At 58.2% G+C, this 26,650-nt stretch overlaps 16 protein-coding genes and 1 non-coding gene across 17 annotated transcripts; 7 read left to right on the forward strand and 10 right to left on the reverse strand.

Annotated features, from left to right (window-relative positions):
- Positions 1 to 19: 19 nt before the first annotated feature.
- On the forward strand, positions 20 to 105 carry SCHCODRAFT_t246. Its single transcript has one exon. It is a non-coding gene; the product is annotated as a tRNA-Thr (tRNA).
- Positions 106 to 480: 375 nt separating this feature from the next.
- Positions 481 to 1,394, reverse strand: SCHCODRAFT_02519139 (Osmotin, thaumatin-like protein; the record flags this gene model as incomplete). Its single annotated transcript, XM_003027251.1, has 4 exons — positions 481 to 506; positions 557 to 729; positions 783 to 1,196; positions 1,249 to 1,394. The coding sequence occupies 4 exons, from the start codon at positions 1,392 to 1,394 to the stop codon at positions 481 to 483; spliced, it is 759 nt and encodes a 252-aa protein (XP_003027297.1).
- Positions 1,395 to 1,496: 102 nt separating this feature from the next.
- SCHCODRAFT_02109934 (uncharacterized protein) lies at positions 1,497 to 1,935 on the reverse strand. Its single transcript, XM_050341826.1, has one exon. It carries the CDS (start codon positions 1,891 to 1,893, stop codon positions 1,600 to 1,602), a length of 294 nt encoding a protein of 97 aa, XP_050197426.1. The 5' UTR covers positions 1,894 to 1,935; the 3' UTR covers positions 1,497 to 1,599.
- A 98-nt stretch (positions 1,936 to 2,033) lies between these two features.
- SCHCODRAFT_02556378 (uncharacterized protein) lies at positions 2,034 to 3,040 on the reverse strand (the record flags this gene model as incomplete). The annotated part of the gene is made up of 2 exons (XM_003027252.3): positions 2,034 to 2,963; positions 3,017 to 3,040. 2 exons carry the CDS (start codon positions 3,038 to 3,040, stop codon positions 2,202 to 2,204), a joined length of 786 nt encoding a protein of 261 aa, XP_003027298.1. The 3' UTR covers positions 2,034 to 2,201.
- A 1,142-nt stretch (positions 3,041 to 4,182) lies between these two features.
- SCHCODRAFT_02518832 (uncharacterized protein) lies at positions 4,183 to 6,707 on the forward strand (the record flags this gene model as incomplete). The annotated part of the gene is made up of 2 exons (XM_050343404.1): positions 4,183 to 4,998; positions 5,043 to 6,707. The coding sequence occupies 2 exons, from the start codon at positions 4,183 to 4,185 to the stop codon at positions 6,705 to 6,707; spliced, it is 2,481 nt and encodes an 826-aa protein (XP_050197427.1).
- A 146-nt stretch (positions 6,708 to 6,853) lies between these two features.
- On the forward strand, positions 6,854 to 7,324 carry SCHCODRAFT_01248523 (uncharacterized protein). Its single transcript, XM_050341317.1, has one exon. The coding sequence runs from the start codon at positions 7,000 to 7,002 to the stop codon at positions 7,288 to 7,290; it is 291 nt and encodes a 96-aa protein (XP_050197428.1). The 5' UTR covers positions 6,854 to 6,999; the 3' UTR covers positions 7,291 to 7,324.
- Positions 7,325 to 7,641: 317 nt separating this feature from the next.
- Positions 7,642 to 8,149, reverse strand: SCHCODRAFT_02642944 (uncharacterized protein). The gene has a single exon (XM_050346301.1). It carries the CDS (start codon positions 7,997 to 7,999, stop codon positions 7,826 to 7,828), a length of 174 nt encoding a protein of 57 aa, XP_050197429.1. The 5' UTR covers positions 8,000 to 8,149; the 3' UTR covers positions 7,642 to 7,825.
- A 30-nt stretch (positions 8,150 to 8,179) lies between these two features.
- SCHCODRAFT_02519211 (uncharacterized protein) lies at positions 8,180 to 8,816 on the reverse strand (the record flags this gene model as incomplete). The annotated part of the gene is made up of 3 exons (XM_003027253.2): positions 8,180 to 8,264; positions 8,318 to 8,489; positions 8,543 to 8,816. The coding sequence occupies 3 exons, from the start codon at positions 8,814 to 8,816 to the stop codon at positions 8,180 to 8,182; spliced, it is 531 nt and encodes a 176-aa protein (XP_003027299.2).
- A 419-nt stretch (positions 8,817 to 9,235) lies between these two features.
- On the reverse strand, positions 9,236 to 10,618 carry SCHCODRAFT_02642949 (CRAL/TRIO domain-containing protein). Its single transcript, XM_050346302.1, has 3 exons — positions 10,308 to 10,618; positions 10,101 to 10,221; positions 9,236 to 10,047 (listed from the first exon to the last, which is right to left on the reverse strand). Exons 1-3 carry the CDS (start codon positions 10,574 to 10,576, stop codon positions 9,367 to 9,369), a joined length of 1,071 nt encoding a protein of 356 aa, XP_050197430.1. The 5' UTR covers positions 10,577 to 10,618; the 3' UTR covers positions 9,236 to 9,366.
- A 905-nt stretch (positions 10,619 to 11,523) lies between these two features.
- SCHCODRAFT_02673037 (uncharacterized protein) lies at positions 11,524 to 12,043 on the reverse strand (the record flags this gene model as incomplete). The annotated part of the gene is made up of 2 exons (XM_050346664.1): positions 11,524 to 11,861; positions 11,929 to 12,043. 2 exons carry the CDS (start codon positions 12,041 to 12,043, stop codon positions 11,524 to 11,526), a joined length of 453 nt encoding a protein of 150 aa, XP_050197431.1.
- A 43-nt stretch (positions 12,044 to 12,086) lies between these two features.
- SCHCODRAFT_02673038 (Rho GTPase activation protein) lies at positions 12,087 to 13,250 on the reverse strand (the record flags this gene model as incomplete). The annotated part of the gene is made up of 4 exons (XM_003027255.2): positions 12,087 to 12,391; positions 12,536 to 12,824; positions 12,876 to 12,961; positions 13,010 to 13,250. 4 exons carry the CDS (start codon positions 13,248 to 13,250, stop codon positions 12,087 to 12,089), a joined length of 921 nt encoding a protein of 306 aa, XP_003027301.2.
- A 1,636-nt stretch (positions 13,251 to 14,886) lies between these two features.
- Positions 14,887 to 16,108, forward strand: SCHCODRAFT_02592626 (uncharacterized protein). The gene is made up of 3 exons (XM_003027081.2): positions 14,887 to 15,370; positions 15,425 to 15,596; positions 15,651 to 16,108. Exons 1-3 carry the CDS (start codon positions 15,058 to 15,060, stop codon positions 15,733 to 15,735), a joined length of 570 nt encoding a protein of 189 aa, XP_003027127.1. The 5' UTR covers positions 14,887 to 15,057; the 3' UTR covers positions 15,736 to 16,108.
- Positions 16,109 to 16,797: 689 nt separating this feature from the next.
- On the forward strand, positions 16,798 to 19,083 carry SCHCODRAFT_02642958 (glycoside hydrolase). The gene is made up of 11 exons (XM_003027082.2): positions 16,798 to 16,953; positions 17,011 to 17,247; positions 17,327 to 17,510; positions 17,563 to 17,654; positions 17,707 to 17,894; positions 17,949 to 17,981; positions 18,035 to 18,221; positions 18,305 to 18,454; positions 18,523 to 18,648; positions 18,702 to 18,772; positions 18,826 to 19,083. Exons 1-11 carry the CDS (start codon positions 16,879 to 16,881, stop codon positions 18,863 to 18,865), a joined length of 1,383 nt encoding a protein of 460 aa, XP_003027128.2. The 5' UTR covers positions 16,798 to 16,878; the 3' UTR covers positions 18,866 to 19,083.
- SCHCODRAFT_02110046 (NAD(P)-binding protein) lies at positions 19,022 to 20,601 on the reverse strand. Its single transcript, XM_003027256.2, has 6 exons — positions 20,197 to 20,601; positions 19,954 to 20,143; positions 19,704 to 19,904; positions 19,623 to 19,651; positions 19,238 to 19,566; positions 19,022 to 19,185 (listed from the first exon to the last, which is right to left on the reverse strand). The coding sequence occupies exons 1-6, from the start codon at positions 20,405 to 20,407 to the stop codon at positions 19,108 to 19,110; spliced, it is 1,038 nt and encodes a 345-aa protein (XP_003027302.1). The 5' UTR covers positions 20,408 to 20,601; the 3' UTR covers positions 19,022 to 19,107.
- A 436-nt stretch (positions 20,602 to 21,037) lies between these two features.
- On the forward strand, positions 21,038 to 23,035 carry SCHCODRAFT_02673042 (uncharacterized protein; the record flags this gene model as incomplete). Its single annotated transcript, XM_003027083.2, has 3 exons — positions 21,038 to 21,110; positions 21,169 to 22,421; positions 22,466 to 23,035. 3 exons carry the CDS (start codon positions 21,038 to 21,040, stop codon positions 23,033 to 23,035), a joined length of 1,896 nt encoding a protein of 631 aa, XP_003027129.1.
- SCHCODRAFT_02642961 (26S proteasome subunit P45) lies at positions 22,928 to 24,889 on the reverse strand. The gene is made up of 6 exons (XM_003027257.2): positions 24,845 to 24,889; positions 24,188 to 24,796; positions 23,853 to 24,139; positions 23,583 to 23,798; positions 23,324 to 23,501; positions 22,928 to 23,267 (listed from the first exon to the last, which is right to left on the reverse strand). The coding sequence occupies exons 1-6, from the start codon at positions 24,845 to 24,847 to the stop codon at positions 23,220 to 23,222; spliced, it is 1,341 nt and encodes a 446-aa protein (XP_003027303.1). The 5' UTR covers positions 24,848 to 24,889; the 3' UTR covers positions 22,928 to 23,219.
- Positions 24,890 to 24,968: 79 nt separating this feature from the next.
- On the forward strand, positions 24,969 to 26,621 carry SCHCODRAFT_02642963 (Yip1-domain-containing protein). Its single transcript, XM_003027084.2, has 8 exons — positions 24,969 to 25,306; positions 25,362 to 25,407; positions 25,456 to 25,535; positions 25,589 to 25,652; positions 25,705 to 25,791; positions 25,844 to 25,860; positions 25,927 to 26,133; positions 26,282 to 26,621. Exons 1-8 carry the CDS (start codon positions 25,023 to 25,025, stop codon positions 26,322 to 26,324), a joined length of 828 nt encoding a protein of 275 aa, XP_003027130.2. The 5' UTR covers positions 24,969 to 25,022; the 3' UTR covers positions 26,325 to 26,621.
- The last annotated feature ends 29 nt before the right edge of the window (positions 26,622 to 26,650 follow it).

Below are 26,650 nucleotides of genomic sequence, written 5' to 3' on the forward strand. Positions count from 1 at the left end.
AAGCCAGATGGTATATAACTCCCTGCTAGCTCAGTGGTAGAGCGCTTCACTAGTACCGACTGAAGTTCTATGAAGAGGTCAGTCGTTCAAGTCGGCTGCGGGGAATTGAGTAGCTCGGCCCTTTTTGCGCTCGTTCACGACACTTGGCCGCGTCCAAATCACAGATCAATTGCTACGTACAGCGTTTGCCCAGAGCTTCTGCCTGATGCTACTTGTACCCAAGTGCGTCACAATAATATTCATAGGAAAGGGTCGCAGAGGACAGGAAGCTAAACTTCACTGCTGCTTCCATCGATTCTTGATTTCTGACACTCCGGGACTCGGTTGATCAGACACTGCAAGCAGCAATATTCATAGCAGATCATAATATGTTTTCTTCATGAACAAGGCCAATAACTTATATGCTGAGGGTATAGGTAGTGTATGTGATCCTTCTCCCCAGTGATCCGTTTCGTCGTGAAGGCGTGAACGGCCGGCCGCTTAAGGGCAGAAGGTGACGGTGTAGTCTGCGGGAAGTCAGCGATGGTATCGAAAGAGGTAAAACTGGGCCACTCACCAGCCTTGTCGGCGGTCGGGCAGGTCCAGAGGGCCGTCTTGGAGGACTCGTCGTAGGCGTACACGTACGAGTTCTTGCAGGCGTTCTTGAAGTAGTCGTAGTACTGGACACCGTCGGGCGGGCAGGTCTCAGCAGTGTTGTGCGAGCCGCTGCAGCAGTTGGCGGAGTCCTGCCTAGAGAAGGGGTCAGCACGAGTATCCTTAGCAACAAGCGCAGCGCTACTCACTGGTTGCCGTCGAGGTTGGCGAGGCACGCCGACTTGCAGCCGACAACCTTGCCGTCAGCGCCGGTCTGCTGGAGCTCAGCCGGGCAGTCCGGGTTGAGGTCCGCGGGGCAGGACGCCTCCTGGCAGTCGGTCGACGGGGTGACCGCGAGGGGGATGTTGAAGCCGTCGACCAGGGAGACGTCATACCAGTCCGCGTCGCCGTCGCCGCTGAGCGTCCACTCGGCGACTGTGGCGGGCGGGACACCCGTGCCGGCGTCCTTGGAGCACTCGAGGCCGCCGTTGCAGCCGCCGGTCTCGCACGAGGTGGGGCCTGGGTTGGTGCTGAAGTCGCAGGCCGTACGCGGCCAGATGCGGCCGGCAGTCCAGTTGTCGGGGACGTCGAAGGAGACCTCCTCGCCTGCGCCCTGCTCCCAGCTAGATAGATAGTCAGTGTAAGCTCGAAGGTAAGGTGGAAAACAAGACGTACCCAGTAGCGTGGTCGGGGACAGCCGAGCCAGCGTTCAGGTCGGTGTAGAGACCCGGCCAGACGGTGAACGCGCAGTTGTTCTTGACCGTGAACTTGCGAGCGGTGGCAGCCGCAACGAGAACAGACATAACAGCGAAGCTATTCATCGTGATAAAAGCGTGGAGGATCGAAAACGGGAAGGCTGGCTGAGTATCTGAGTAGAGGCGGAAAACCGACTTGGGGATGATGCTCAGCCCATCCACCCCCTCTGTCTTTTATACCCTCGACTGGTAGTCGTCGCGCTTGGTCTCCCGGAGGACGAACCCTGCGGCGCGTACGGCGTTTCAGGCGGCCCGCACTCGCGCTCCACCGTCACTCGGCGGGACCGCGCGCCTGCGGGCGCCCGTGGCGGCGACGGGTTGCTTGCCTGCATAGAGGCATCAGCTGTCGTTGTATATTGTTTGAGGGATCTGCGGTCGGAGTAGTCTTCTCGGCAGGCGTAGAGGCGGTGGAAGGCTCTGCGACCGCGTCCCTCTGACAGACGCCTCTGCGGCGAGAAGTGGAATCAACGAGGGGCCAAGGATGCTCGGCCGAGCTAGAGTCCCGAGGACAGGCTGGCGCGCGTAAGAGGAGTCCGAGCACATGTGTTTGAGCTTGTACAGACATGAGTTTTCTACAGAGCTTTCTGTGAGCAGCGAGGTCTGCGCGAAGGCGGTTGGGTACAGAAAGAGGCGTGAGAATGTATCCGGAGATTGCCACCTTGTTTGGTTCCGCTATCTCTTCGGCATGTTCCGAGCTTCCCTTGTCCTGAACCACCATCGAAACCCTTTGCCCTCGTCTCGAAAGGCCAGCTTCCCTCGCTGCCCTCAACCATTCAAGATCTCTCTCGATGATAAGGTGCCAAGGATACATATATACATCTCCAAGTCCTGGCTGGCAACGTTCTTAATGGGGTCAGACAACAATACGGAATTTCAGGCAACATGAAGGGTGTAGACTTCGCCACCTAGCGGCGACGGCGACAGTCCCGCGAACATTCTTTGACCTCGAAGCAACTCTCCTCTTTGGATTCGCTGCCCAACTCTCGCGCAGGCGTCTTCGCTCGAAATCAGCATACCTCTCGACACGTGTCGCGCGACTCGCTCGCCCCGCCTCTCATATCCGATGGCGGGCTGCTGTAAGTCGACATATAACGCCTCAAGCACGTCTGCGACGGCTACGAAGGCACTCCCCCCCTCAATGTACGCGGCCGCGTGCACGACGATGGGCGAGGGCAGCAAGGGCATTTCTATTGCCAGCGACGGTACTGCAGGCCAGGTTGCCGACTCGTAAATGCAAGGACCCAGAGAAGCTATCGGCGGCGGCAGCGAGAGGTCGTATCTACACGAGCCGGCGAGGACCGGGTGCAGAATCGTCCTGGTGACGCCGGCGACTTGGGACGGCAGCGGTATGCTGGCGTACAACGGCGGCGCATGGGGCGGCGACGAGGGCGCGGTCAGTGGGGCGTTTGGTGCGGCTTGCGCTGCCCTGCTTTGCGACTGGGACGATGCGGCGTCGAGTGCGCCTTGGGTCGCGCGCGGCGGGCTGCCCAGCGCGGTGGGGTCGCTGGCGAGTTGTGGCCGACTTGTATGCGCTGAGCGCGAGGCGTCACGTCGCAACTGGTCTTTGGCTGCGCTAGACGTCGACGCTCTCCACTGGGTACCGCGAGCGCAGTGCTCGCTGCTCTGTGCGTCCCGCTACCAGACCGTATGGCTCAGAGGATATTCTCTTCGCCTTCCCAATGGCTCACCTCGGTTCTGGTCGCGTGGGGCATGGCGGGCAACGTTGGTGATATTTTCAGATTTTTCTGCCCGACGTGGTAGGAGGGAAGAGGAGGCAGGGTGCAGGGTACGTCGCGTCTGGCTTATATACCGGGCGCGCACTGATAGGCCGTACTTTCCCAGGTGGGCGTGACACTCGAACCGTGACGCGTGACCGAGGCTACGCAAGCAGAGTGACAGGTGCAGGGCGTAATTCGCGCAGGATTGTATCCTCCGCACAGTTTCGCAGTCCGACTCTGCATATACAGCACAGTGCCACCGCAGGGGCTCGGTGGACCGGTGCGTCGTTGCGAGGGTATCGCAGCAGCGATATTTGCTCGATGATGGGCGCTTGTTTGGAAGGACGTGTGCAGAGTCAGTAGGAGCTTGTGCTCGCCGACAGACGTCGGATTGGGCCAAGCCTTGCCATTCTACAAAGCCACCTTGGGTACTAGTGGCGCACGGGTGTAAGGCCCGCGGATGAGGTATGTGCAGGGTAGTGCTGTGGACTGCATATGCCCAATAGAATTATCGGCGGACTCGCGGACGCGAAGCTTTCGTGGGTGTTGAATGGGCGCAATATGACCGTGCAATCCTCCATGTAGGAGTATGACGCTGTAGACACATGCGCCTCGGCTCCCTTCGGGGCATCAGGAGTGGGAGTCTCTATACCTTCATAGAAAGTCGGTATATGGATCTACATTGTCAGCTTGCCCCCTTGCCAGAGGGTTCTGCATTAGGAAGTATTCATTCTCGAAATTGAATGCATGAGGTCCCCATTTATCGCGCGCAGTGAGATAGCAACGCGGTGGCAACGAGGCGGGGTTGAACGAGTCACGGACCCAGTCATGAACAAAGCGCATCCGCATTTGGACACAACACAAAGGGCGGCGCATAACAAGGATCAACAACACGGTCGACACGCGGGTGTTGATTTTGGCTGCCACCATCATCTCCTTACACATACGCGTCCGCGACAGACTTCGCCACTGAGCCTACAACGCCCCAGAACTCCAACATAGCACGGTCAATCGTTACTGAAGCTCTGGGAGCATCAACCATACTTGTACGTGTGCGCCCCTGACCGTGACAACCGAGTTTTGACTTGGCGAACGCAGCCCGCGAGACCTCATCCGTATCCAGTCGTAGTCGGTGCATGTCCTTTGCAGGAACTCCCCTCGGTCAAGGCAGGCGGCTCGATCACGACACCTTTCTCAACAAGCCCCAAGCCAAGTCACGTCCGCCGTCCACAGGCTACTCGTACCCAGCCAACGGCTCGCGCTCGCCCCCAAAGCTCCACCCAGAGAAGTGGGCGTACAAGGACACCTCGGTCAACGTCGCGAACGCCTTTCATCTCGCTGCGGAGGATATGAACCCCAATCAGGCCTGGGCCGCCGGGCCCTCGCGCGCCAACGTCCCGCGGAGCACCAGCGTCGAATATGAGAATCAGGTCCGGCAAACCACTGGGCGCGGACTCCCCCCTCCTGCGAGCCGCTTTGTCAAACCGCCGTCTCATGATAGGTCGAATGGGACGATCACGCAGTCGGAGAACAGCTTCGCGCGCGAGAAGTCTCCCTTTGACCAGATAGCGGAGAAGATTCATCAATCCATCCCCGGCCCCCTCCAGTTTATCGTGCGCCAACGCGAGCCGGAAGATAGCACGTCCTACGAGTACTCAATGGAGGAGCGCGACTACCAACAGCAGACTAAGCGCCAGACCCACCGCCGCAATCGCATCTCGACGGACAACAAGGCCTATAAGCCGTCGCAGTCCGATCTTGAGGAGTCAGATGAAGACTTCGATGATGACGACCGAACGCGTCGGAGGAAGAAGAAGAAGAAGGAAACGGGCGGTGGTCTACTTACGACGCTGCCTGTGATCGGACAGGACAAGAGGCGCAAACGGAAAAAGAAGAACGTAACAACTGGAGAGGACGAAGAGAGTGAGCCAGAGCAAGATCAGCAGCAGCAGGTGCGTATACGCTTTCTTGGTCCTATACTCCATCTCACCTTTAGCAGCCTCCTAATACGGCGCCTCCCCCACGCGCAGCCTCGCGCCCACCCTCCCTCACATCTCAACGCCCACCATCGGTCGCCCCACAGCGCGGACCATCCATGCCAAGAGCACAATCACTACATCCAGCAGACGTGTCCGAAGAACTCGAGGCCGGCGTCCGCTCGCTCGACTCCATCGCCGAAATGGACGAGTCCACACTCCCTGACCCCACAGCCGAGGAGGAGCTATACCCGAGTCGACCACGCGGATCTATTATCAGCGTCCTCGCGGGCAGGCTCGTCCATATCCTCATCCAAGTGCCCTTCGTCTGGCTCGGCCGCATCGTGGGCACCTTGGCCGACCTGATCATCCGAATATGCCGGAAGACATGGTTGTTAGCGGGTCCATGGCCCATCGTCATGCTCGGCATATCGCTGGTCTTGTACAATGGGCTCGGGATGCTCGGTTCGTTGTTCCATCGGGGCAAATATGTACCTCCGCAGACGGCACCCGCGGATATCTCAGAACTGTCCAATCGCCTGCTGAGCATCGAGTCGGCTGTCTTGGCCCTGGCCGACCGCGAAGAGGTCTATCGCAAGCTGCGCGCGCTAGAAACTCGCGTCGATAACGCGGACCTTCGCGTAGGGCAGACCGAGTCTTCGCTGCGAATGGTAGCTGGGAACGACCTGCAGAACATCCGCAAGGAGCTGCAGGAGCTGGGCGCGAAGCTCACAGCCGAGATGGAGCGCGAGCGTGCTGTGCCGATGCCTTCCACCGAGGACGAGGAAGCAAGGTCGCGACTGAAGGCTCTCGAAGAGCGCGTTGGCGGCGTAGAGGGTGGCGTCAAGGAAGCGCTCGACGCCAGCAAGAAGGCGGCTACTGCGCCTGGCTGGTGGAAGAAGCAGCCCGGCTCAGCACCGTCTGCCGATGCCGTCCGCGACGTCGTCCTCCGCATGTACTCCGGCGACATGCTCGAGCGCGTCGACCATGCCCTCTTCACCGGCGGCGGTGCCATCGTCCCCACGCTCACCTCGCCCTCGTTGCGCCAGAGCCTCGTTGCGCCGCGCTCCGGCTTCTCTTCCGTCCTCAGCTGGATCTCGGGCGGGCACGGCGACATCGTCGAGCGCTCGCCCGTCATCGCGCTCACTCCCGGCGTGCAGCCCGGCCAGTGCTGGGCGTTCGCGGCCGGCGAGGGCCGCCTGGGCGTGAAGCTGCGGCTGCCCGCGCGCATCGACGAGATCACGATCGAGCATGCCGCGGGCAGCATCGCGTACGACCTGCGCAGTGCGCCTCGGGACATGGAGGTCTGGGCGCTCATCGACGGCGCGGACAACGCGGAGAAGTGGGCCGCGGTCGTCGCCGCGCGCGAGGCCGCCGGCGTCCCCACCGACGAGAGCGAGGCGGCGTTCGCGGCGGAGATGGCGCGGCTGACGCACGGGGCGCTGTACGTGCGCATCGCGCAGTTCGCGTACGATATCGAGGCGGGGCGGTACGCGCAGTCTTTCGCGGTGGCGGAGGATGTGCGGGAGCAGGGGATGGACTTTGGGATCGTGATGCTGAGGGTGCTGACCAATTGGGGGCATCCGGGGCATACGTGTCTCTATCGCTTCCGCGTGCATGGGGAGACGGCGGCGACGATCGAGCCTCCGCACGTCCCAGGGGACGAGGCCGACGGAGAGCCATAGGCGTATCTCAAGTCGACAAAGTCCACCTTTGTAAATCCGACAACCAATCCATAAATCACCCAGGCTGCTCGCGCGACGTCCGCCTGCGCGCCTCGCCCGTCGTGCCCACCAGCACCCAACAAATCTTGTTTATGATGTTTATAACGACCCACTCACGACCCTCCTGCTACTGTTCTCGACTAATCTCCAGTCTCAGTGTCTATCCTTTCCTCCTTATCTATTCTCTGCGCCCGTCGACCCTTGCTCTCGCTCCTTGCTGTCGTTGCGCCGGTGTGGTCGTGCTTCCGTGCTCATGAGTGCGACTATAGACGTTCGCATCAGGTGGGTCGCTTCGCGCGCACTCTTCCTCATGCTGACCATAACGGGATCATACTCATCCATGCGAGCCTTCGACCACTATCGGCGATCATCCGCAATTTGTACATACACACCCCTCCTTACCTCCCTCCCCACCCCAAGCATCCTCGACGAATCAAGCGACTTACATATGTACATAGATGCACATACTGCACCTTCGCTCTCGCGTCGTTTACCTGCGTTCTTGGCATGGTGCATGGATAGGCCTTCGCATGTTATGTCTTAGAGCGCTGCATGCCGACACTCCCCTACATGGCGTCTGCTACCTCCCATGCCCAGGTCCTAATCCCGTCCTATGCCCCATGCGATGCTCTCTGCCTACTTACAGTACTGTCTACGTTGGGACCGCGGCGTCGATGATACCAGTGAAAAATATCAAAGGGATCCAGTGAATATGCTGTGATATGACACTCTACTTTGTTGAATGGTCGGAGCGCCAAATTAGGAGTGTGAGGATGGATGGAGGCCCAGTACCGTTACGATGCTCTGTAGGCGCAGAGGCCTTGGGCTCAGTTGAAGGAGCTCGACTTCACTGAGATCGCTGTTTGGTTGCTTTCGAAGTTCACGCTCAGACGAATTTTCGTTGTACAGTCTTTCGTTCGTTTCATTGCTAGGGCTGCAGTCGTACGTAGGGAAACAGAGCGTGAAAAGCATAAGGATACAATAAGCATAAGTCGTGCGAGGGGCGGAGATCGTGGAACGTGAGGAGTGCAATCGTAAGATAACCGAGAGGAGAGACAAAGTCGTGCGCGTAACAGTCGTCAACGACCTTCCAGAGGTGCTAGAAATACAGTGGAATGATGGTGGGTGGGCGATCCTTGGGAGGACGCGGTGGTGGATGGGCGCTGAGGCCGCATCGAGATGTAAGGATGGGCAGGTGGCTGCGCCAGAGATGGCGCGCGGGTGGTGAGGCTGACCGCGCTCAATGGCTGCATGTGTATGCGCTCAAAGGCTGCATGTGTATGCGCGCAGAGGCTGCAGGTCGTATACGCCCGGAGGTCGATCGCATGTGCGATGTCGGGGGCCCGGAGGGCCGTCGATGTTGTTGAGGCTTGGAAGCCTTGGTGGGATGGGTGGGGGGTAGGGCATGGAGCCCGCGGGTCTGCAACACGAGCTTAGGCTCGGTGCGACATGACTGCCCAGCCGGCGATGCCAGCGGCAACGCCGAGGACGAGGAGGGTGAGGAGGGCGAAGAGGCACCTGAGAGTATTGTCAGCTGGATGTCCTTGGGCTATAGAATGAAGGCAACTGACCTCTTGGCCCACTTGACCTCGACACTACGAATGTGCGCAACGATGCGCGCACGCTCCTCCTCCGTCTTCTCAGGCATCCACGCAGCCTCGACGTCCTCATCGGACGGAGGCGCGGGTGCGGAGAGGGGGGTGAGGAGGATGCAGGATCCGATGATCCAGAATAGGGGGAACACTGAAGTCCAAGTCAGTACAAGTCCCCGATCACCAAGTTCCAGTGTTACGCACAGAAGCCAAACTTGAACAAGAACATCGCGAGCGTCGTGGGCTCGTACTTCTTCGTGTACTCCGGCGGGGAGGGGTCCTCCTCGTACGCGGGGGGAGCCTCGACGTCAGCGGAGAGGCGCCGATCATGGCGGCAGGTGTGGGTAGGCGCCGCGCCGTTGAGAGCGTACCCGAAGAACGAGTCCATGGGGTTCATCTCAAGGGCCGCGTGCGCGTCGTGGGTGACCGCGGTCGCGGGGGCCGGGAGAGCGGCAGAGGCGGCAGATGCAGAAGACATGATAGTCGTCGGGTGTTAGGTCGTTGGACTGGTAAGTCGATGAGGCGAAGTGCTACTGAAGGCGGGCGACGGCTGGATGCGCGGCGGCGGAAGTAGCGGCGGGTGCTGGGGAAGTTCCATGGCGGCGGCAGCGGCGTTATATATCATTCTGAGGCGAAGAGCAATCGAAGTGGAGGGCAATCGAGTGTCTTTCCCTCGTGACGGCATCCGTTGCCTGGTTACGGAAAGCATCCTTTGGCCATGTTTGGCGTGCGCAAATATAGTCAAGCAGGGTGGCAATGGCAACCAGAACTTCCCTCTTTTGGAATTCCCATCTTTGGAAGTGCCGTGACGTGTCGTACGGTCCGGTGGCCGCATTCGACTCTGCTCTTGGTCTCGATTCTGAGGGACTCCGATGCAAGCCTGCGTTGTCCATCCTGTTCAATGTATGGCATGACCATTATCATCCTTGGACACCAGTAAGTAAGCTGTATGATATGTCTATCTCTATGGCACTTGAGTGGTATATTATGGCACGCTTCTCTGAGCTTTTGGCACGCCGTCAAGTCAGTCAAGCAGCCACCGCGCTCGACTCAGTGACCTGGGGAGCAGCATCCTCCGCATCCGCTTTGACAGACACGGTCGTCGCATCACTTGCAATTGGAGCCGCCCCAACCTCCCTCGTCTTGTAATCCCACTCCTTGACGCCCACCGTGCCTCCAAGCTCCTTCCACGCCTGCGTCCACCTCTCCCTCTGCGCATCGCACATCCCAATCAGCGCAGGCCAGTACTCCTCGTGCTTCCACTCGAACTCCGCCTTGCCTCCCCATGCCTCCGTCATGATCTCCTCCGGCGCGAAAAGGCCCTCCTTCACCGGCGACGGGTTCAGACGGATCTTGTCGCGTGTAACGGGGTCCACGAACGGCATGATCATCTTCAAGAAGGCGGAGACGAGGAAGGGGATGCGAATGATGAGCGCGCGGCCGAGGCGCTCGGGGTAGTGCTCCTGGAGGATGTAGAGCACGGTCATCGCGGTGCGCATGGACGGATGCTTCCCGCGGTCGCCAAAGTTGATGAGGAGGGCGAGAGACTCGACGCCGGGGCCCATCAGCTCGAGGGTGCGCTCGAGGAACCAGAAGACGAAGTGGATCTGGCGCGGGGACTCGTCCGTGTTTTGTCGACTTGGGAGGAGGTAGAGGCCCGGTCTACGCTGCGCGTCGTACCCGAAGAGGACCTGCTTGCCAGTGACGCCCTAGCGTGCAGAGTAAGCATACTTGAGTAGGTGAGAAAGTGGAGAGAACACACCTCGGGCTCGACATGCTTCGCGTTCACGATGTCGTATATCCCGAAGGCGCGACGCCACCGCAATGTCGCTTCCAACCTCTGTATGGCCTGGTCCGTCTTCCACTTCGTAGCACGCAGATACCTATAGATCTGCATCAGCTCCATTCATCTCCTCTCACCCCCACTCTCCTCGGACCCTCATGAACCCCTCGATCACACCCCACTCACCGATGCACACACTCCCAGCTCAGCCAAAACCTCTCCTCCTCGATCAACTCCGGCCCAAACTCCCTCCTTGCCCCGTACTCCCCCGCCTTGTCCCCCAAGTCGCACCCGTGGAGCTTCTCCCCCGCGGGCCCCGGCGGCAGCTTGTAGTCCGCCGCGGTGAAGTGCTCGAGCACCGTCTTGTGCATCTCCGCCTGCGCGTCGGTCAACGGAGCTGGGGGCGTCGCCTCCGCGGCGCTTGGGGGAGGGTGGGGGACGGTGACTTTGGGCATGGTGGGCTGAGGGGAAAGAGTGAAGGAGGGACGAGGGTAAGGGGAAGGATGCAGCGAGGTGGGCGCTTATTGGCAGTAATCGAACGATTCGGGGGATCGGACCGGAGGGCCTTGGCGATGGGGGTAGCTACTTACCTACCTACCTACCTACCTACCTACCTCGTCCAAAGCACCAGTGGAGATCTTCTGCTCGTCAAGAATCTCCCACAGGCCTGGCTCAGGTCTCGACAGAAGCCTTCGAATACTCCCTAACAGCAAAATCAGACGCAAGGATTGTCCTAAATTATCATAACACAAGGCTCTCGCATGCCCTCAGGCTGTTACTGGATCTGCTTCAGCAATTCAACGATGTACAAAGCACGCCATGTATATGTATCGTATGAACCCAAGTCACGACTATAGCCACCCACGGCCAAGCATGATCAAGTGCAGAGAAACTGGTAAGAGAACACGTCCGTCCGTGAGGCAGCATAAGGGGTCGTAACTAGTCTGTCAACAAGGCGTAGCAGGGGATCGAGGGAGACGCCAGCCACAACTATCAGAACGAAGCGGGTAACGACAAACGCGCGGGGTAAATCTACAGGGTCGCGAAAATACTACAGGTCTGCGCGCACATATGTAGGAGAGGTAGAAGAGGAAAAAGAAACCCTAAAGTAGTAGTAGTAGTGATAGACGTACGTACGCGAGTCGAACACTATTAGCGTACGTTGTGGTCGGCGACCACGAGCGGTGAGAAAAGAGAAGAAGGGAAAAAGTATAGAACAGACACGCGCGGCGCGCAGACGGGATGATGGTTCAGCAAGGACAGTCGGGGGACAGAGCAACTTAACAATAATAGATAGATATGGATCCGAATCCAATACGGCGCGACGAGACGGCGCGGTGAGGGACGCAACGCAGCGCGGCGAGGGACGCCGACCGCAGGTCCTGACGCGCCTCCCGCCAGGCTATGACTTGATATTCGCCGTCGATGGCCGTCGCTGCTTCCGCAGCACGCGCCGCTCCTCGCGGTCCGATTGCGTCCCGCTGTCCGGCTCGCGCTCGCGCTTCTGAGAGCCTTCGCGCTTGAGCGTGCTCTCACCCTCCTTCGTCGCCGCGTCACCTTCTCCCCTCCTCAAGGAATCGCCCCTCGCGACACTCGCTATGCTCCCTGATGCTGACGCTCTAAGGCTCGGCGAGCGCACAGAAGGCAGCGTCCGCCGCCGGCGCACCTGTGTGCCCTCTTCGTGCGCGCCTGACTCCATGACGGGGTCAAGGGAGGGCGATGCGGACTTTGGAGGGTGGTCTAAGGGAGGCGCGTTAGCGCCAGTAGTAAAGGAGGGGAAGTATTGGCGGGAGGGGGCAACGTTAACGAGAGATGGGCGGGCGTCGGGGGTAAGAAATTGGTATTGGCTGAACATGAGGCGTGTTGGGCAAAGGGTAGGATGGTGGAGGGTGAGTGGAGGCGGTATTGAGGGCGAAGGGCATTGGTAGAAGTCGTGCACGCGGCAACGGCGCGGCCTGATTTGCCCTATAGCGAACGCTTACCTGTGCGGTCTATTGTCTTCCTTCGCGCTACACGTTGCGAGCGATTGCGCCCGACCAATCGCCACCCGCCGCCTACCTGCGACTGCTCGTCGTCAGAGCTTGGCACCGCCACGAAGTCCTCATCAATCGGCGACCCAGGCGTTCCGGGAGGCGGGGGGATGTCAAAGATGAAGAGCTCCTGGTGCGCGATGAGGAACTCGAGGACCTTCTGGCTGAGCCGGTGCTCGTTAGGCGAAAGCTCGTGCGAGGGATGCGAGATTATGCCTGGGCGGAAGATGACGGCGAGATCTGGAGGGGGGTCAGTACCGAGGTCGATCAGAAGGGCGCGTGGGCACACAATTCAGTGAATATCGCGTCGCGGCCTTCGTACGCCTCCTGCCGCGACGTGTTTCGTTGGGAAGGTAAGAAGGGGGGCGAAAGTATGACACTCACTCTCGGCAGTCATTAGGTTCTTGTCCGATTTGCGCGCAAAGACTGAGAGGAGGTCGAGGACGTAAAGGAGGAGGTATTGGTTCGGCGGGGGCATCTGGCGGAGGAGGCGCTTGTAGGTGGTGACGACCTGCTCGTGGGTGTTGGGCTGCTTTGCGAGGGCATCGCGGAAGTCGTGATAGAGGTCGTAGGGTATGACCGGTTCTGGCATCTGGGTGAGGTATCTTCGGAAGACGCTGGCAACGTCGTGAGTGGTATATGTTTCCTGTTTCCAGTCCAGGTCTTTGCCATACTGCGGGTGAGTGAGTGGGGGGAGGGGAAGGGTAGGGGGGTTGACACGCACGCGTGGGGGCGTCTCAAAAGCCTGCTGAAGCTCGCGCATGCGCTTGTTGGACCCGTTGACGCGGAAGGTGCCGGGGACCTCAGTTGCTGGGGACGCGTAAGGCATTGGGGACTGATAAACGGATAGTGACGCACCGTTCTCCTTCAGATATAGCCCGCACTTAGCGACGACGACGGGGATGCAGCCCCATACGTATAGTTCGCCGTTGGCATTCGCAGTGGATATTTGCACGGAGGCGTAGCGCAAGCTTTCACGCAGCGGCTTGCCGAAGACTGGATGCTCGTCCTGGGCTGGTGATCGGGGTGAGCGTGGTTCGGTGCGGGCGCGGCGGCGTGCGGGCGACGGACCCTGGCGCTGCTCTGCGTCGCGCTTCATCTTCTGCGCGGTGGTGAAATGGGTCCACCAAGCCTTGAGCGACGCCTTGGTTGGCGCAGATTCGGGCTCGGAGACCATCGGGGTCGTGGGAGGGAGGATGGTGGGTTGGGATGGCGGCGGCGGCCCGGGTGCGGATGGTCGCGGCGGCGTCGCGGGTGTCGGCGGCGGCTCGGGGGCTGTCTGGGCGCGGCGAGGGCGCCGTAGAAAGGAGAAGGGGCGGGGAGGCCGCGTGTTAGCCAGGACGGCGAGCGCGACGGCGGCGGGAGCAAACGCCTGGCGATGGCGGTAAAAGTCAAGAGAAAACAAATATTCAATGACGTCGCGCGACCCGCACAGCCTTTCCCACACGTCGTCAACGCCGGCTGCCCCTGGTTGTTCGCCGCATCCACCTCCTCGACAACCCCCGTGCGACCCCGTCGCTGCGCCTGACGTCAAGCTACGGCGACTAGCGGCGTCACAATCAGCGCTGACGACGTCAACGACGCGCTCCTCGTTCCCCGCAATTCTCGCAAAGCCCACATCCTTCCCCGGATCAGCGGTCATGCGCGCTCTCGCTACAGCCTATCATCTCGCCCCTGGCCCCGCACCCAGCGTGTACTGTATAGGCCTCGATAGCTCGTGTCCTGCAGCAATGTCACCAGTCCAATCGATGGGCGTCTCGCGATCAGCGCTCGACAAGAAAAGATTCCTGTGCTGCACTGCTTGCACTCAGCGCTTATCCTCATGATCGCTTCCACTTGTGCGCAAAGATATCGCGGACGTTGGAAACATATCGGCGATTTTGAGGAAGTACGGCTGACCCCAGGCCGTCGTCGCTACCGTTCGATGCGCTCTCCTTATCCATCCACTGGCCAGGATTTCCAGGTAACACCGTCTACGATGGATACAAGGGTCATTTCCACCGAAAACGGCCAGCTAGCATTGCCACGGATTGCCACGGAACTCTGCGAAACCCAAATCGCTGGAGTTCCGTGGATATCCTGGGAGTTCCAGCGTCCGATCACTTTTAAGTTTGCTTCCGATGTCGATTCCCACGGTTCCGAAGTGGTTCAAAAGCCCATTGTAACACAAGCCGTGCGAGATGCGAGCCTTAATTCAGTATGAGCCTTGGGAGAGCACGTCGGCGCTGTGCGTGAGAGTGCTTCTCTGAGCCTGAAGGGCCCTGGAAAGATTCATGTGTCTTCCTTGGCTAATTCGGTTTTGACGAAGTCGCTTAACCTGCACCTTTCTTCCTCTTTCTTTCCGCTGAGGAGGCCTCAACGTCGGTAGACTAGACTTTGTTTAGTGTCGAGCCTTTATGCTGCTCCTATGTTTGGTTTTCGGAAATTCATACGTGGGCTGTCGCCCGTCTGCGTGCCCCCCAGAAGGCTGAGATCACAACAGTACGAACACGCTATGCATGAGATCGATAGGTAGCGATGACGCACTAAACCAAGAGGCTGCCATCCTGGTACGCTTGCGGTGGCCCCAGTGGGCACCAGAACCCTCCAAGCCGGTGGTCACAACACAAACTTCCAAAAAGGGAATTCACAAAAGAGGGAATTTCTCATTGCCATTGCTTGGCTCTGTTTGTGCCATGCAAATACGACCAAAGGTCGAGCTCGGTAACCAAGGTCACCTAGCAACGCCCGCCGTCACGAGGGAATGCAAAGTCGATTGCCCTCGTCCTCGATTGCTCGTCGCCGCACGATGATATATAACACCCCCGGCGGCGGAATGGGCTCCTCACTTCCGCCGCTGTCCTCGACGCCGCCCTCAGCACCTCAACGACTCAGCACCCCTACGACTTAGCACTTCGACGACTATCATGTCTGCCGCTGCCTCTACCGCCTCCACCTCTTCGACCGCGATCGTGCCTCCTCCGCGCACTTCGTCGCTCCCGGTCCCCGCCTCGGTGGTCACCCACGACGCGCACGCCGCCCTCGAGATGAACCCGATGGACTCGTTCTTCGGGTACGCTCTCAACGGCGCGGCGCCCACCCACACCAGCCGCCACGATCGGCGCCTGTCCGCGGACGTCGAGGCTCCCCCCGCATACGAGGAGGACCCCTCCCCGCCGGAGTATACGAAGAAGTACGAGCCGACAACGCTCGCGATGTTCCTCTTCAAGTTTGGCTTCTGTGAGTAGCACTGGATCTTGGTGATCGGGGACTTGTACTTACTCCGACTTTCAGTATTCCCCCTCTTCTGGATCATCGGATCCTGCATCCTCCTCACTCCCCTCTCCGCACCCGCGCCCTCGTCCGATGAGGACGTCGAGGCTGCATGGATGCCTGAAAAGACGGAAGAGGAGCGTGCGCGCATCGTCGCGCACATTCGTAGCGTGGAGGTCAAGTGGGCGAAGAGGTTAGTTGTCGTTTTTCTATGCTCGAAGTTCATTGAGCTGACCCGTACTTCCAGATGCCTCTTCGCTCTGATCACCCTCCTCGTCCTCGCGGCGGTCGCTGGCGTTGCCAGCTGGGCCGTTCTCTCGCGCCAGCTATGAGCTCGGCTGCACCCTGAAACACGCTTACGCGCCCTTCGCGGCGTCCATCAGCATGCCCAACCTTCAACTTCTCTCAACAACTCAACGACCGCAGCGTCTCGCGCGTCGAACACCACCGTCCTTGCCTCCCTCTTCGGCCTGTACTTCTATGCGCCTCTGCGAGGCCCGCCCGGAACTTTTGTTGACTTCCCATTGACGCCTTTTCACGCCCTGGACCTCCGCATTCACGCTCCCCTCTCAACGACCACGCTTCTGTATCACGAAACCACCCATGCTACTGTATCCTTATTGACTATCATTATGCCTTTCATACTTCTTCATCACGTCTACCTACGATGTTGCAACAGAATAAAACGAAATTGTACGATCTAAACTTGTGTGAAGGGGGAACAAAAAGCACAAGGAACTTGGAGCTGAAAGCATGAATTGCTGCACCGGGGCCATGGGCCATACAAGCACCCAAACGTGGCTGAAAAGGAAAGTTCCCACGCATGCTGCTTGTTTTCTACTCTCATCAAGGCCAGTCCAGGACACTAAGTAGCACAATTTCTGGCTTCACGGTCCATCATGCACAAATTGACCGAGAATGTTGAACATCCGCTTGGTGATCACGAGTGAAGGCCAGTCACTCCATACTCAATTGTGTCGTATCTTTGCACAGCAGGCTCCTTTGCGTTAGCTTGAGCTTCTCAGCGAAAAGCGCATGTGTTAGCGCTAGTCCATCTCCCTATTTCCCTTGGCTCAGACGACCTCACTTCACCAAATGCACCCCCAAGTGGCGATGCCATTGTTTTCCGTATATGGATCGGCTTGTTCTTTGTTTTGCCACCGCGGACGAATTGCACTGCCCGCCCGATCAGGCGGCCTCGACGCGCTGCGGTGCCTGACTCTATTATTGCGCCGTCGCCTCGCAAGAGTCCGCCGGATCGGACGGTGCGCGCAGCCTGCCGCAGTCAGCCTAGTCTATATCCGCGGGCTGTCTCACCAAGGTTCTGCAGTTTTTCTTCCTTGTCGCTCTTTTCTGCTTCTTGCACTCATACTTCTCATTCTTGCATTCGTGGCGCTGCTACGTGCTCCCATAGCGCGGCCCTCGTCCTCTGTCCCATCCTCGGCGCATCCCCTCTCGTCTTCTGACCGCCCTCGATGCACTCTCCTTATAGGGACGACCCGCGCGGATCGACGCATACCGAGCTGCAGGACTACTATGAGAACGTACCTGTGAGTCTTTTGCATCCACTTCCTCTCCATTCGCATCTAACCAGTGCACTCTCCCAGCCTGCCCATCGCTTCCGCGACGAGTCCCCATACGCATCAGCTGCGAACCTCAACCCCTCATCGCAAGACATTCCTCTCACCCAGCAAGGCTACACCCCACCCCTCGCTGCGGACACCCCCGCCGGCCGATCCTACATGCACAACATCGACCGCGAGTGGGAGGACGGTGATGCGACGAAGGCCTCGCCCTGGGCAGCCGGGGCCCGCGAGAAGCCAAATAAATCGCGACGGTGCTGGGTGGGTGCTATACTTGGACTGGAGACTTATCGGTTCGCTTGAAAAGCCACGGTGGAAGCTCACTGGCATGTGACGGCAGATACTCGCAGGGGTTGCTCTGCTCATTGCAGGAGCTGTCGCGGGCATAGTCGCTGGCGTGCTGGTGTCGAGGAACAACAGCAGCTCATCAAAGTTGAACTTGGCGTCGAACTCGTCCTCGTCGGGAGATCCCAGCGATTTCAACAAGGACGAGAATTTGCATGTCTCGTTCTACGGGATTGCATGTGCGTTCATCCCCTCTTTTTAGGGTCGATCTTCTCAGACGACGTTCCACAGATACACCCGCCGGTTCGCAGCTGGACGCCAATTGTGGCAACTCGCTGGACGATGTCATCAAAGACGTCCAACTTCTATCCCAGATCACGACCGTACGTTCTCACATCCACCCTTCATCAATTACCCTTGCTCATACATCCTCAGCGCGTCCGCCTATACGGCGCCGATTGCAATCAATCCGCGCTAGTTCTCGAGGCGATCCAACAGACGAAGGTCGATCTCACAGTCTGGCTGGGAAACTACGTCTCTGCCACCGATGGCGGAGAGGCGTACGAGCGGCAGCGCGACACGATCAAGGAGGTCATCCAGACATATGGCACGGATCATATTGGGTGAGCACAGCGCTTTCCCCCCTGCTCAAACAGGTCGTTGACGCATCTCCCTAGCGGCATCACGGTCGGCAACGAGTTCATGTTGAAGTACGGCGTCATCCTCTTCCTCCTAGGTCTCTGCTGACCGTCCAATCTCATAGCTATGTGGAAAGCCAGGGTACGGACGACGTAACGGGGACCGTTGGCACCACCGCAGCGGAGATGCTCATCACCAACATCACCGACACTCGCAGCATGCTGAGCGACATAGGCGTCGATTTGTCCGTCGGCACGGCGGACGCGGGGGCGTACTTCAACGAGAAGCTGTTGTCGTCGGTGGACTATGGGGTACGTCTCCAGATTTCTCTCCTTCGATATTCGAGACGTTGCATATCCGCATGTGCCATTCCTCTGACGATGATCTCCTTCAGATGGCCAACGTGCACCCCTGGTTCGGCGACGTCAGCATCGACGACGCCGCAACCTGGACCTGGCAGTTCTTCCAGACGAACGATGTCAGCATCTCGGACGAGGTCGACAACAAGCCGCAGATGTACATCGCGGAGACCGGGTGGCCGACGGTGCGTGTCTGCTCTCGCCCACTGTCTCCATCGATTGCGTGAGTTGGCTTATCGTATTGGACTGCCAGAAATCCTCCAACACCAGCACCGAAACAAATGGGGCCTCAGAGGCTTCCGAGGCCAACCTCCAAGTCTTCCTCGATACCTTCGTATGCCAGGCGAATGCGAATGGGACGGAGTACTTCTTTTTCGAGGTGCGTTTCCGGTAGTTTTCATTGTGAGGTCTGCCGCTGACACAAGGGCGTAGTTCTTTGACGAGGAGTGGAAGGACGAGACGTACGGCGGCGTGGAGGGCTGGTGGGGCTTGTTCAACTCGGAGTATGACTATTTCTCTTCGTCCTGTCGTAGGGTTCGCTGACGAAATCATTCAGTCGCACCCTCAAGAATGTTACTATCCCGGTCTGCAGCTAAACGGGTCCTGCGTTCAATTATCTTGTTTGCGTTGGCTACATTGCGGATGGCGCTTACCTTGTAGCTTGTAAAAATCGTGCGAGGGCGCATGCTAGGCCGTTGAGGCTAGGCGAGGTCGCCCTGAGATTGGATACGAATGGACAATGCAATGGACAATGGTACAACATGCTGTATATATCGTCGGTTCTATAATGCACACATGGACGCTGGGTACAAAGTCTCCGAAGACACATCAAGGTCAACTACAGGTCCAACAAATATTCCTTCACGATCTGGCCAATCTTCGGCTCGATCTTCTCGCCAATTGCCACAATCTCGCGCTGGACACAGACATCAGCCTACGCACACGCAAAGTCACTGAGACGTCCTCACCCAGTTCATATCCTGCGCAATCCGCCCATCCTCGCTGAGCACAAAGTCCGAGGGCTCGCGCACCATATTGCGGCTGCAGAACGCGCCGCGCATCGAGTCCGCATGCTCGCTGCCGGCGAGGGCCGCCCACATGAGCTCCCGGCTGCCGACCTCAGCGGAGACGGAGAGAGTGGCGAACATGAGGCGGCGAGCAAGGGGCAGATCCTCAGGCTTCATGTTGCGGGAGAGGCTGGTAGAGCAGAGGCCGGGGTCGACGGAGTTAACGATGATGGTGGGGTGCGTCTGGCGGAGGCGCTCGTTGAGGGCGCGTGCAAAAAGGACGTTGCACACTGGGAATGCACGTCAGCCGGTGGTGGTGCGAGGGAAAGCGAAAGAAATACTATACATTTTGATTCCTGGTAGCGCACCGAGGTACTGCAACTACGGTCAGCCACCGTCCGCAATATCCGGGTGCAAGGATGCTCACTCGATCTCCTCCTTGTCGGACAGCGCTTTCAAGATTCCCGGAGCATTGAGGATATCCCTCCCCCAAGGCGGGGCCCAGTAGTGCACGGCGCTGGCGACAACGACCGTGCGCGGGATGGTATTCCTCTCCCGCGCTGTGCGTATTTGGAGGGGCAACAACAGGAGCGCGAGGAGAGATGTCGAAATCACATTGGTTTGTATTCTGCACGAGTGATCAGTCTGGATGCGACTGGTATTTCGAACATGCTCACGTTGGCTCCCAGCCATCCACTGTCGTCTCGCGCTTGGTACTGCCTGGGATTATGCCTGCGTTCAGGACCAGGTAGTCGAGGCGATCCACGCGCGCCTCTAGCTCGGCGACGAACTTCGTCACCGAAGAGAAATCAGCCAGGTCTACGAGCATCAACTCCAGGGTCTTCAGCCCTGACTCTTGCTGCGCGCCTGCAAATTGGTCTTGAGTTAATTGACCCTCAGAGAGGGATAAATTCACGCACGCTCAACCGCTGCAGAGCCACGCTCTTTGCTACGGCACGCCATGATGACTTTGGCGGCCCCCATCGTTGCGAAGTGCTTCGATGCTTCGTACCCAAGGCCTACATTCGCGCCAATGACGACGACCGTCTTCCCAGACAGGTCTTTCTTGAGGACCGGCGCGTGATAGGAGAGCTGATCAGCGATGAAGGTGGTAGGCGGGTACTTTCCCATGGCTGGCAGAGGTGTGTATGTCTAAGGGGACTCTCGACGAGGCCGTCTTATATACGCGCGATAGACAGGGGAAGTTCTTGCCCCTAGGTCGTAGTCTGCTCGGCCGGCAGCTAACCGAGACTGATTCTTGGACGATCGCCATGACGCGTGAGACCTTGAGGATTGTCCGCGGATGGGCGACAAGACCGTACCAACTCGGGGGTCCGAGGATGCTTGAAGTACATACACGAGAATTTGCCAGGGAGCAGCAGGGCACTTGCAGTGCAGTGAGGGCAGACCACAGATTCGCTCGTCGCCGGAGCCCACAGTGCATTGGGTTAACATGTGCACGCCAGGTCATTCTTCGAGTCAAGTATTGACACTCTGTCGGATGCCATCCGTGATCACTCTCACACGACGTCCAGAAGGTTGTGGGTCAGGTTGTGCCTAACCAAAACCCGATCGACGTCGTTCCTTTTGAGGAAGCAATCCAGGATGTTCTGTATCTGGTCAAGCGCAAGCACAGATGAACATGCAAGCCAGAATTCATGAGCGCACATGGACGCAACAGCCAAGAGTCGTAGGTAATTGTCACCCTCAGTCGAAAGGCCGCCCCGCACGTGGCCGACCATGTGCCGTTCACTTGAGGGCATGTCTTTTCTTGCTCAATCCCTCAAGCATCAACGTTCATTCCGTCCTCCGTCCATCATAGCTGGAAGGCACGGTACGCCGCTTGTCGTTGCAGCAAGCCCAAGATATGACTATGTCATAATGATAGATAGATGAGATGACCGAACTACGATATCGCGATTTTTCCGACCTTCGCGCGCTCAGGCGTGCGCTTGAGCGGCTTGACCTCGAAGTACAGTCTCCGATCGGCCCCCAGCGACAGACCATCGAGGAAGGCCGTCGCTTACTCAGAAGGAATCCCTTTCGTATCATCTCCAGATCTCCTCCGTCTGATATACCGCTGGAAGAATTTCTGACCTCAGAAGCAGGAGATGGCTTCGTTCTGGCACTCGGGACGTTCTCTACCCTGGTGCTGATCGATAGTCTCGACGACTACTCCGCTCCCTTGAAGGAGGACCAGTCCTTCTGGCGTGACATCTGCCGTTGGGCTGATTATATGTGCATGTTCAGTCATGACATACGGCTCACTGAGCTGCCATCACCCCAGAGAAAAAAGCTTTTCGCTGCCACGAATGAGGCTACCCGCCTTCTCAGATGCATAGCGTACCTCGATTTCTCGCTTTCAAAGGCGATCATATTGTCACCCGAGATTTCCGCACTACAAACGGCTGTCAGCGTGTACTACTCATCGGCGACCAAGCTCTACGCATCTGGGATGCACGAAGCTCCTCGCGCTTCTTTTGCATCTGAATGCGCATCGGTATTCCCAATGCTTCTACGATCTTTCGCTATACGGGAGGAACAGCACATAGCTGCTGCCGGAGTTCGACATGTCGTCGGGGATGACCTCCGCCATCTGCACCACGTCGCAGCCCGGCATATCAGGATGATCTTGAAGCACCACACCGAACCGACAATGGCGGTCCAGCTGATGTCACACATCTTCTTCGTTCAAACCATGGCAGTCAGTCCGGACCTGCGCATTCGCCTACTCTCACGATGCGTCGTGGGCGCACTGGTGAAAGTCCTACGCGTGTACCACTCGAAGGACTCGACGAACGATAGGCGTGTGTACGAAACGGCGTACAGGGTGTTGGTCGACTTGTGCATGCTCGACGCCCGCTACACTGTGCACGCATTGCAAGAAGGTCTCTTCCACGTTCTTGTTTCCATCCTTCAGAAGAATGCACGTAGTGACATTAGCCAGCTCCTTGACTGCATTAAGGCCGCTCTCATCTTTCGAAAGGCGACGCGTACCTTCGACAAGGACATGCAGTCAGAAGATAATACGCGCCCTCTCCCCCGCGAGCTGGAGCAGATAATCTCTTTCGCACTCAGGCGTCAATGGGAACGTAAAAGCGCCGATGCGGATTGGGAACGGACGGCGAGGTGCTGCAATGCGCTGGTGGGTCTCACCCATCGTTGTCCTTTATCGGGTTCCTTATGCAGTGCAACAGTGCACGAGCCCTAAAACGACCCCTCTGCGCGCCTGCCCTTGCGCTGAGGCATTGTACTGCTCCAAAGCCTGCCAACGCCTCCACTGGCGGGACGGAGGACACAGGAACGACTGTCAGCGCAATGCAAAGTGCGAAGGTCAGACCGAACGAGCGTTCCAGCGGAGCACTGCTGATGCATACAGCAGCTCGCATAAGGGCTCGAGACGTGCACTTCATCTTCCGTCTCGTTGATAAAGTCGTTGGCATCACTTTTCAGATGAGAGCAGGGGAGAGCCGTTGTGCATACGCCCACCTGGAAATCGCAAACGAATGGCCGCAGCCTCAGTTCAGACCTCTCGAAGGCGGGGATCCGTCCGATCCGAGGTTTGTGGTTGACGTCGACGTTCCCTACACCGGGTGGCGAACCCTGACGTGCATATTTCGCCCTATGGAGGCGGAGAGCCAAAAGCGCTTTCACCTTCTGACTCGGGGATACACCAATGAGCATATAACCTTCAATGAACCCTGGATTAACAATGGCAATTTTACAGTGCAATGGCAACAGCGCTACGAAACAGAATGAAGGCGGGCAAGATAAGCATCGCTGATACACCGACTTCTTGCAGCGGGTCCATAATTGACACCGAAAACGTTCAGCAGCAGCCGGGAGGAGAGTTCGACTGGGGCATCTTGCAAATCAATGGAGCTACACATGCGTGCGATTCATGCAAAGGAAAATGATGTATACGACGTATGACAATGCAAAATTACAAGTAAAGACCTTCGGGCGTGCCCTCGTTCTTCCTATACAAGACCTAGATGGAAAGTAATCAATATCCGTCTCTACGCTTGTCTCATGAGAAGAACGAACCTTCTCCCTCGCGGACGTGAAGTCCGCCTTCGTCACGCGCATCCGCCGCTCGCGCAGCGCCAAAAGACCCGCCTCTGTGCACACCGCCTTAATATCGGCGCCGGAGAGGTCGTCCTTTGTCATGACGAACTCCTCGAGATCAACGTCCTCGCTGAGGTTCATACGGGACGTGTGGAGGCTGCATGAGATGTTAGCATGAGAACAAGCACGTGGTTGCCACAAAAACGATCAGGCTGCAGGAAGAAGCGAGAATACGTACCGGAAGATATGACGCTTCGTCTTCACGTCGGGTAGCGGGAACTCGATCTTTCGGTCGATACGTCCAGGACGGATAAGGGCGGGGTCGAGGGACTCGATCTTGTTCGTGGCCATGATGACCTTGACATCGCCTCGTGTGTCGAAGCCGTCCAGCTGGTTAAGCAGTTCTAACATGGTACGCTGAATTTCGCGCTCGCCACCAGATGTTGAGTCGTATCTGTAGAGCAATCAGTCAGCGCGGGCCTTCATGTTGTACGCAAGGAGGACATACCGCTTCGTACCGACCGCGTCAATCTCGTCAATAAAGACGATACTTGGCGCATGCTCTTCAGCCACGCGGAAGAGTTCGCGGACGAGCTTCGGGCCGTCTCCGAGGTATTTCTGGATGAGCTCGGAGCCGACAATACGGAGGAAGGTAGCGGATGTTTGGTTGGCGACGGCCTTAGCGAGGAGGGTCTTGCCAGTACCGGGTACACCGTAAAGGATGACACCCTTTGGCGGCTTGATACCCATCTCTTCGTACAATTCGGGGTGGGTAAGTGGCAACTCGACGGATTCCTGAGGGTGTGTGAGCTTCAGGGACACGAAAAGGAGCAATACACGCACCTTGATCTCCTGAATCTGCTGTTCCAGGCCACCAATATCCGCGTAGCTCTCCGTTGGCGCCTTGTCGAGTTTCATAACGCTGACCATCGGGTCCGCGTCATCCTGCAACACGCCCACGATGGACTGCGTCTTGTGATGCAGCAGTACCTGGCAGCCCGGCTCCAGCAAGTCCTTGTCCACATAGCTCATGATCGACACATAGAACTCGGGCCCGCTCGACGTGCTGATGATCGCATGGTCGTCGTCCACGATCTCCTCCATCGTGCCCACCGCCATCGGGCTCCCGCGCAGGTCGTCCACCTTCGAGCGGTCCTCCTCGTTCTTCTCCTCGCGCGTCTCGGGCTTGAGGCGCTCCTGGTTCTGGATGAACTCCTCCTCCATGAGCAGGTAGTCCTTGATGCGCTCCATCTTCAGTAATTTGAGGCGGCAGCGGGTGGTGGGGTAGACAGGAGGGAGTTTAGACGCGGTGGCAGGGCCCTTGCGCTTCTTCTTTCCGACGCGCGTCGGGAGGGGCGGCTCCCATTTCTTCTTCTGGTCCTTCTCCTTCTTGTCCTTGTCCTGGTTCGGGTTCGGCGGCCCGCCCTGCCCAAGTCCTGATGCTGCGTTTCCCTGTGCAATGTATCAGTATACATCCCGGTCACCTTGCATACCACGCACCATATCTGCTCTCCGTCGTCGAGTGAGAGTCTAAGGCAAGGCGCACTTGCTGGGATCTCGCGCGACGCGTCAGCGCGCAGTGACAAAGTGATGTCACGAACGCGTGTCACGCCGGCTCGCGTGGCGCCCGCCTCTGCTTCCGGTCCCCCGCTCTCTGGCACGAACGCCACACCGGACGATGGATAATTCAGACTCACAGCGCACACCCCTTACTGCTTCGTCGCAGTTCATCCAGGCCGACGATGATGATGACTACGACGAGGAGAACATGCCCGGGTTCACCAACCCCGCCCTCGCGAGCCCGGTAGCCGACAAGGGAAAGACGCGCGCGCATGAACCGGAGCAACTTGCGCCTCCTTCATCAGCCGGGCCTTCAGGGCTGTCGGGGAACATTGGGAGCTCGAGCGGCGCGGCTCCGCAAGCGACTAGGTCGACTGTCGGTGGTGTGAGGGTAGAGACGAGGTCAGGATACGTGTCAGGATCGGTCGGCGGTATGGCTGATGGGTGGGGGATGCAGATATACGGGGCAGGATACTCTTGATGAACCAGTGGGGACGACGATTGTGCGTGAACTGTTGGCGGCGTAACGAGCTTTACTGATACGCGGCCAGGCGCGCGACGCGCTGTCCATCTACAACAAACTTATACATGTCCTGTATCCGCGCAAATCCACGGGCCGCGAGGTCCTCAAGTGAGTGTATATACATGCTGCTGCCTACTGAGTCTTCTAACCCCATCTCTCAGGGACTGGGATCTTTGGGGCCCACTCATCCTCTGCCTCGCTCTTGGTATTATGCTCAGCATAAATGTACGTCCTCCGATGCACCGTCATACGCGCCCTCCCTAATGAGCTCGTTTAGGCTCCCCCGAATCAGTCCATCGGTGTCTTTACCGGCGTCGTTGTCATCTGCTCCCTCGGCTCTCTAGTCGTAACAATACAAGCCAAGGTGCGCGCGCATCCTTCTATAACCTTTACTAGCACTAATCGTACTTCCACAGCTTCTCGGCGGTCGAGTGTAAGCAAATACTCAGCCCCCTCCGTCATACTTAAACCTCCTTTCTCACACTGACGTTCCTCTCAGCTCCTTCTTCCAAGGCCTCTGCACCCTCGGATATTGCATCGCACCTCTCAACCTCGCCGCCCTCATTTCCTGCTTCGTCCACGTTATCTACGTGCGCGCCCCGCTTGCCATCCTTGCATGGGCGTGGTGCATATGGGCTTCCGTAAACTTCTTGGACGGGACGAAAATCGAGCCACAGAGGATACTGTTGGCCGTGTACCCGTTGTTGTGAGTGTCTAATTGGTCTGTTTATTTGGCCGCTTGCTGTTGTTTGCTCGTCCATCTGTTTGTCCCTTTTGTTTGTCCAGTGGTGCGGGCGCTTCATGCACTTGTCCGACTCATACTCTGTGACACCCCTACTTACTTCGCCTTTCAGACTCTTCTACTTCATCCTGGCGTGGATGATCCTGATCCAATGAACCTGGGGAACCGTATTTATTGTCGGACTGACTGGACCTATGGCCGTATCAAAAGCAATGAGATGTTATTCTTCTTCTCCTGGGCACATCGTCGTCGATCCCTGTACTACTGCGACGCGTTCGGTGAGCCCCACATTCCTCTAGTTGTCAGGTGCGGGCGAAGGATCCGAAGTGCCTGAAGACGGGAGCGGCGGACTGCCTGAATCAGACCCGTCCTCCTCATCGTCCGCCAGCAGACCTCCGCTGGCCTCCACCCCGTCCCCCATATCTGACAGCGATGGGGTCGGTCCAGTGCGGCTGTTGTTCACTGCGATGCCAAGCAGGCG

Source organism: Schizophyllum commune (genome assembly GCF_000143185.2).
Source record: "Schizophyllum commune H4-8 unplaced genomic scaffold SCHCOscaffold_14, whole genome shotgun sequence".
In the NCBI taxonomy this organism is placed as follows: Eukaryota; Fungi; Basidiomycota; class Agaricomycetes; order Agaricales; family Schizophyllaceae; genus Schizophyllum; species Schizophyllum commune.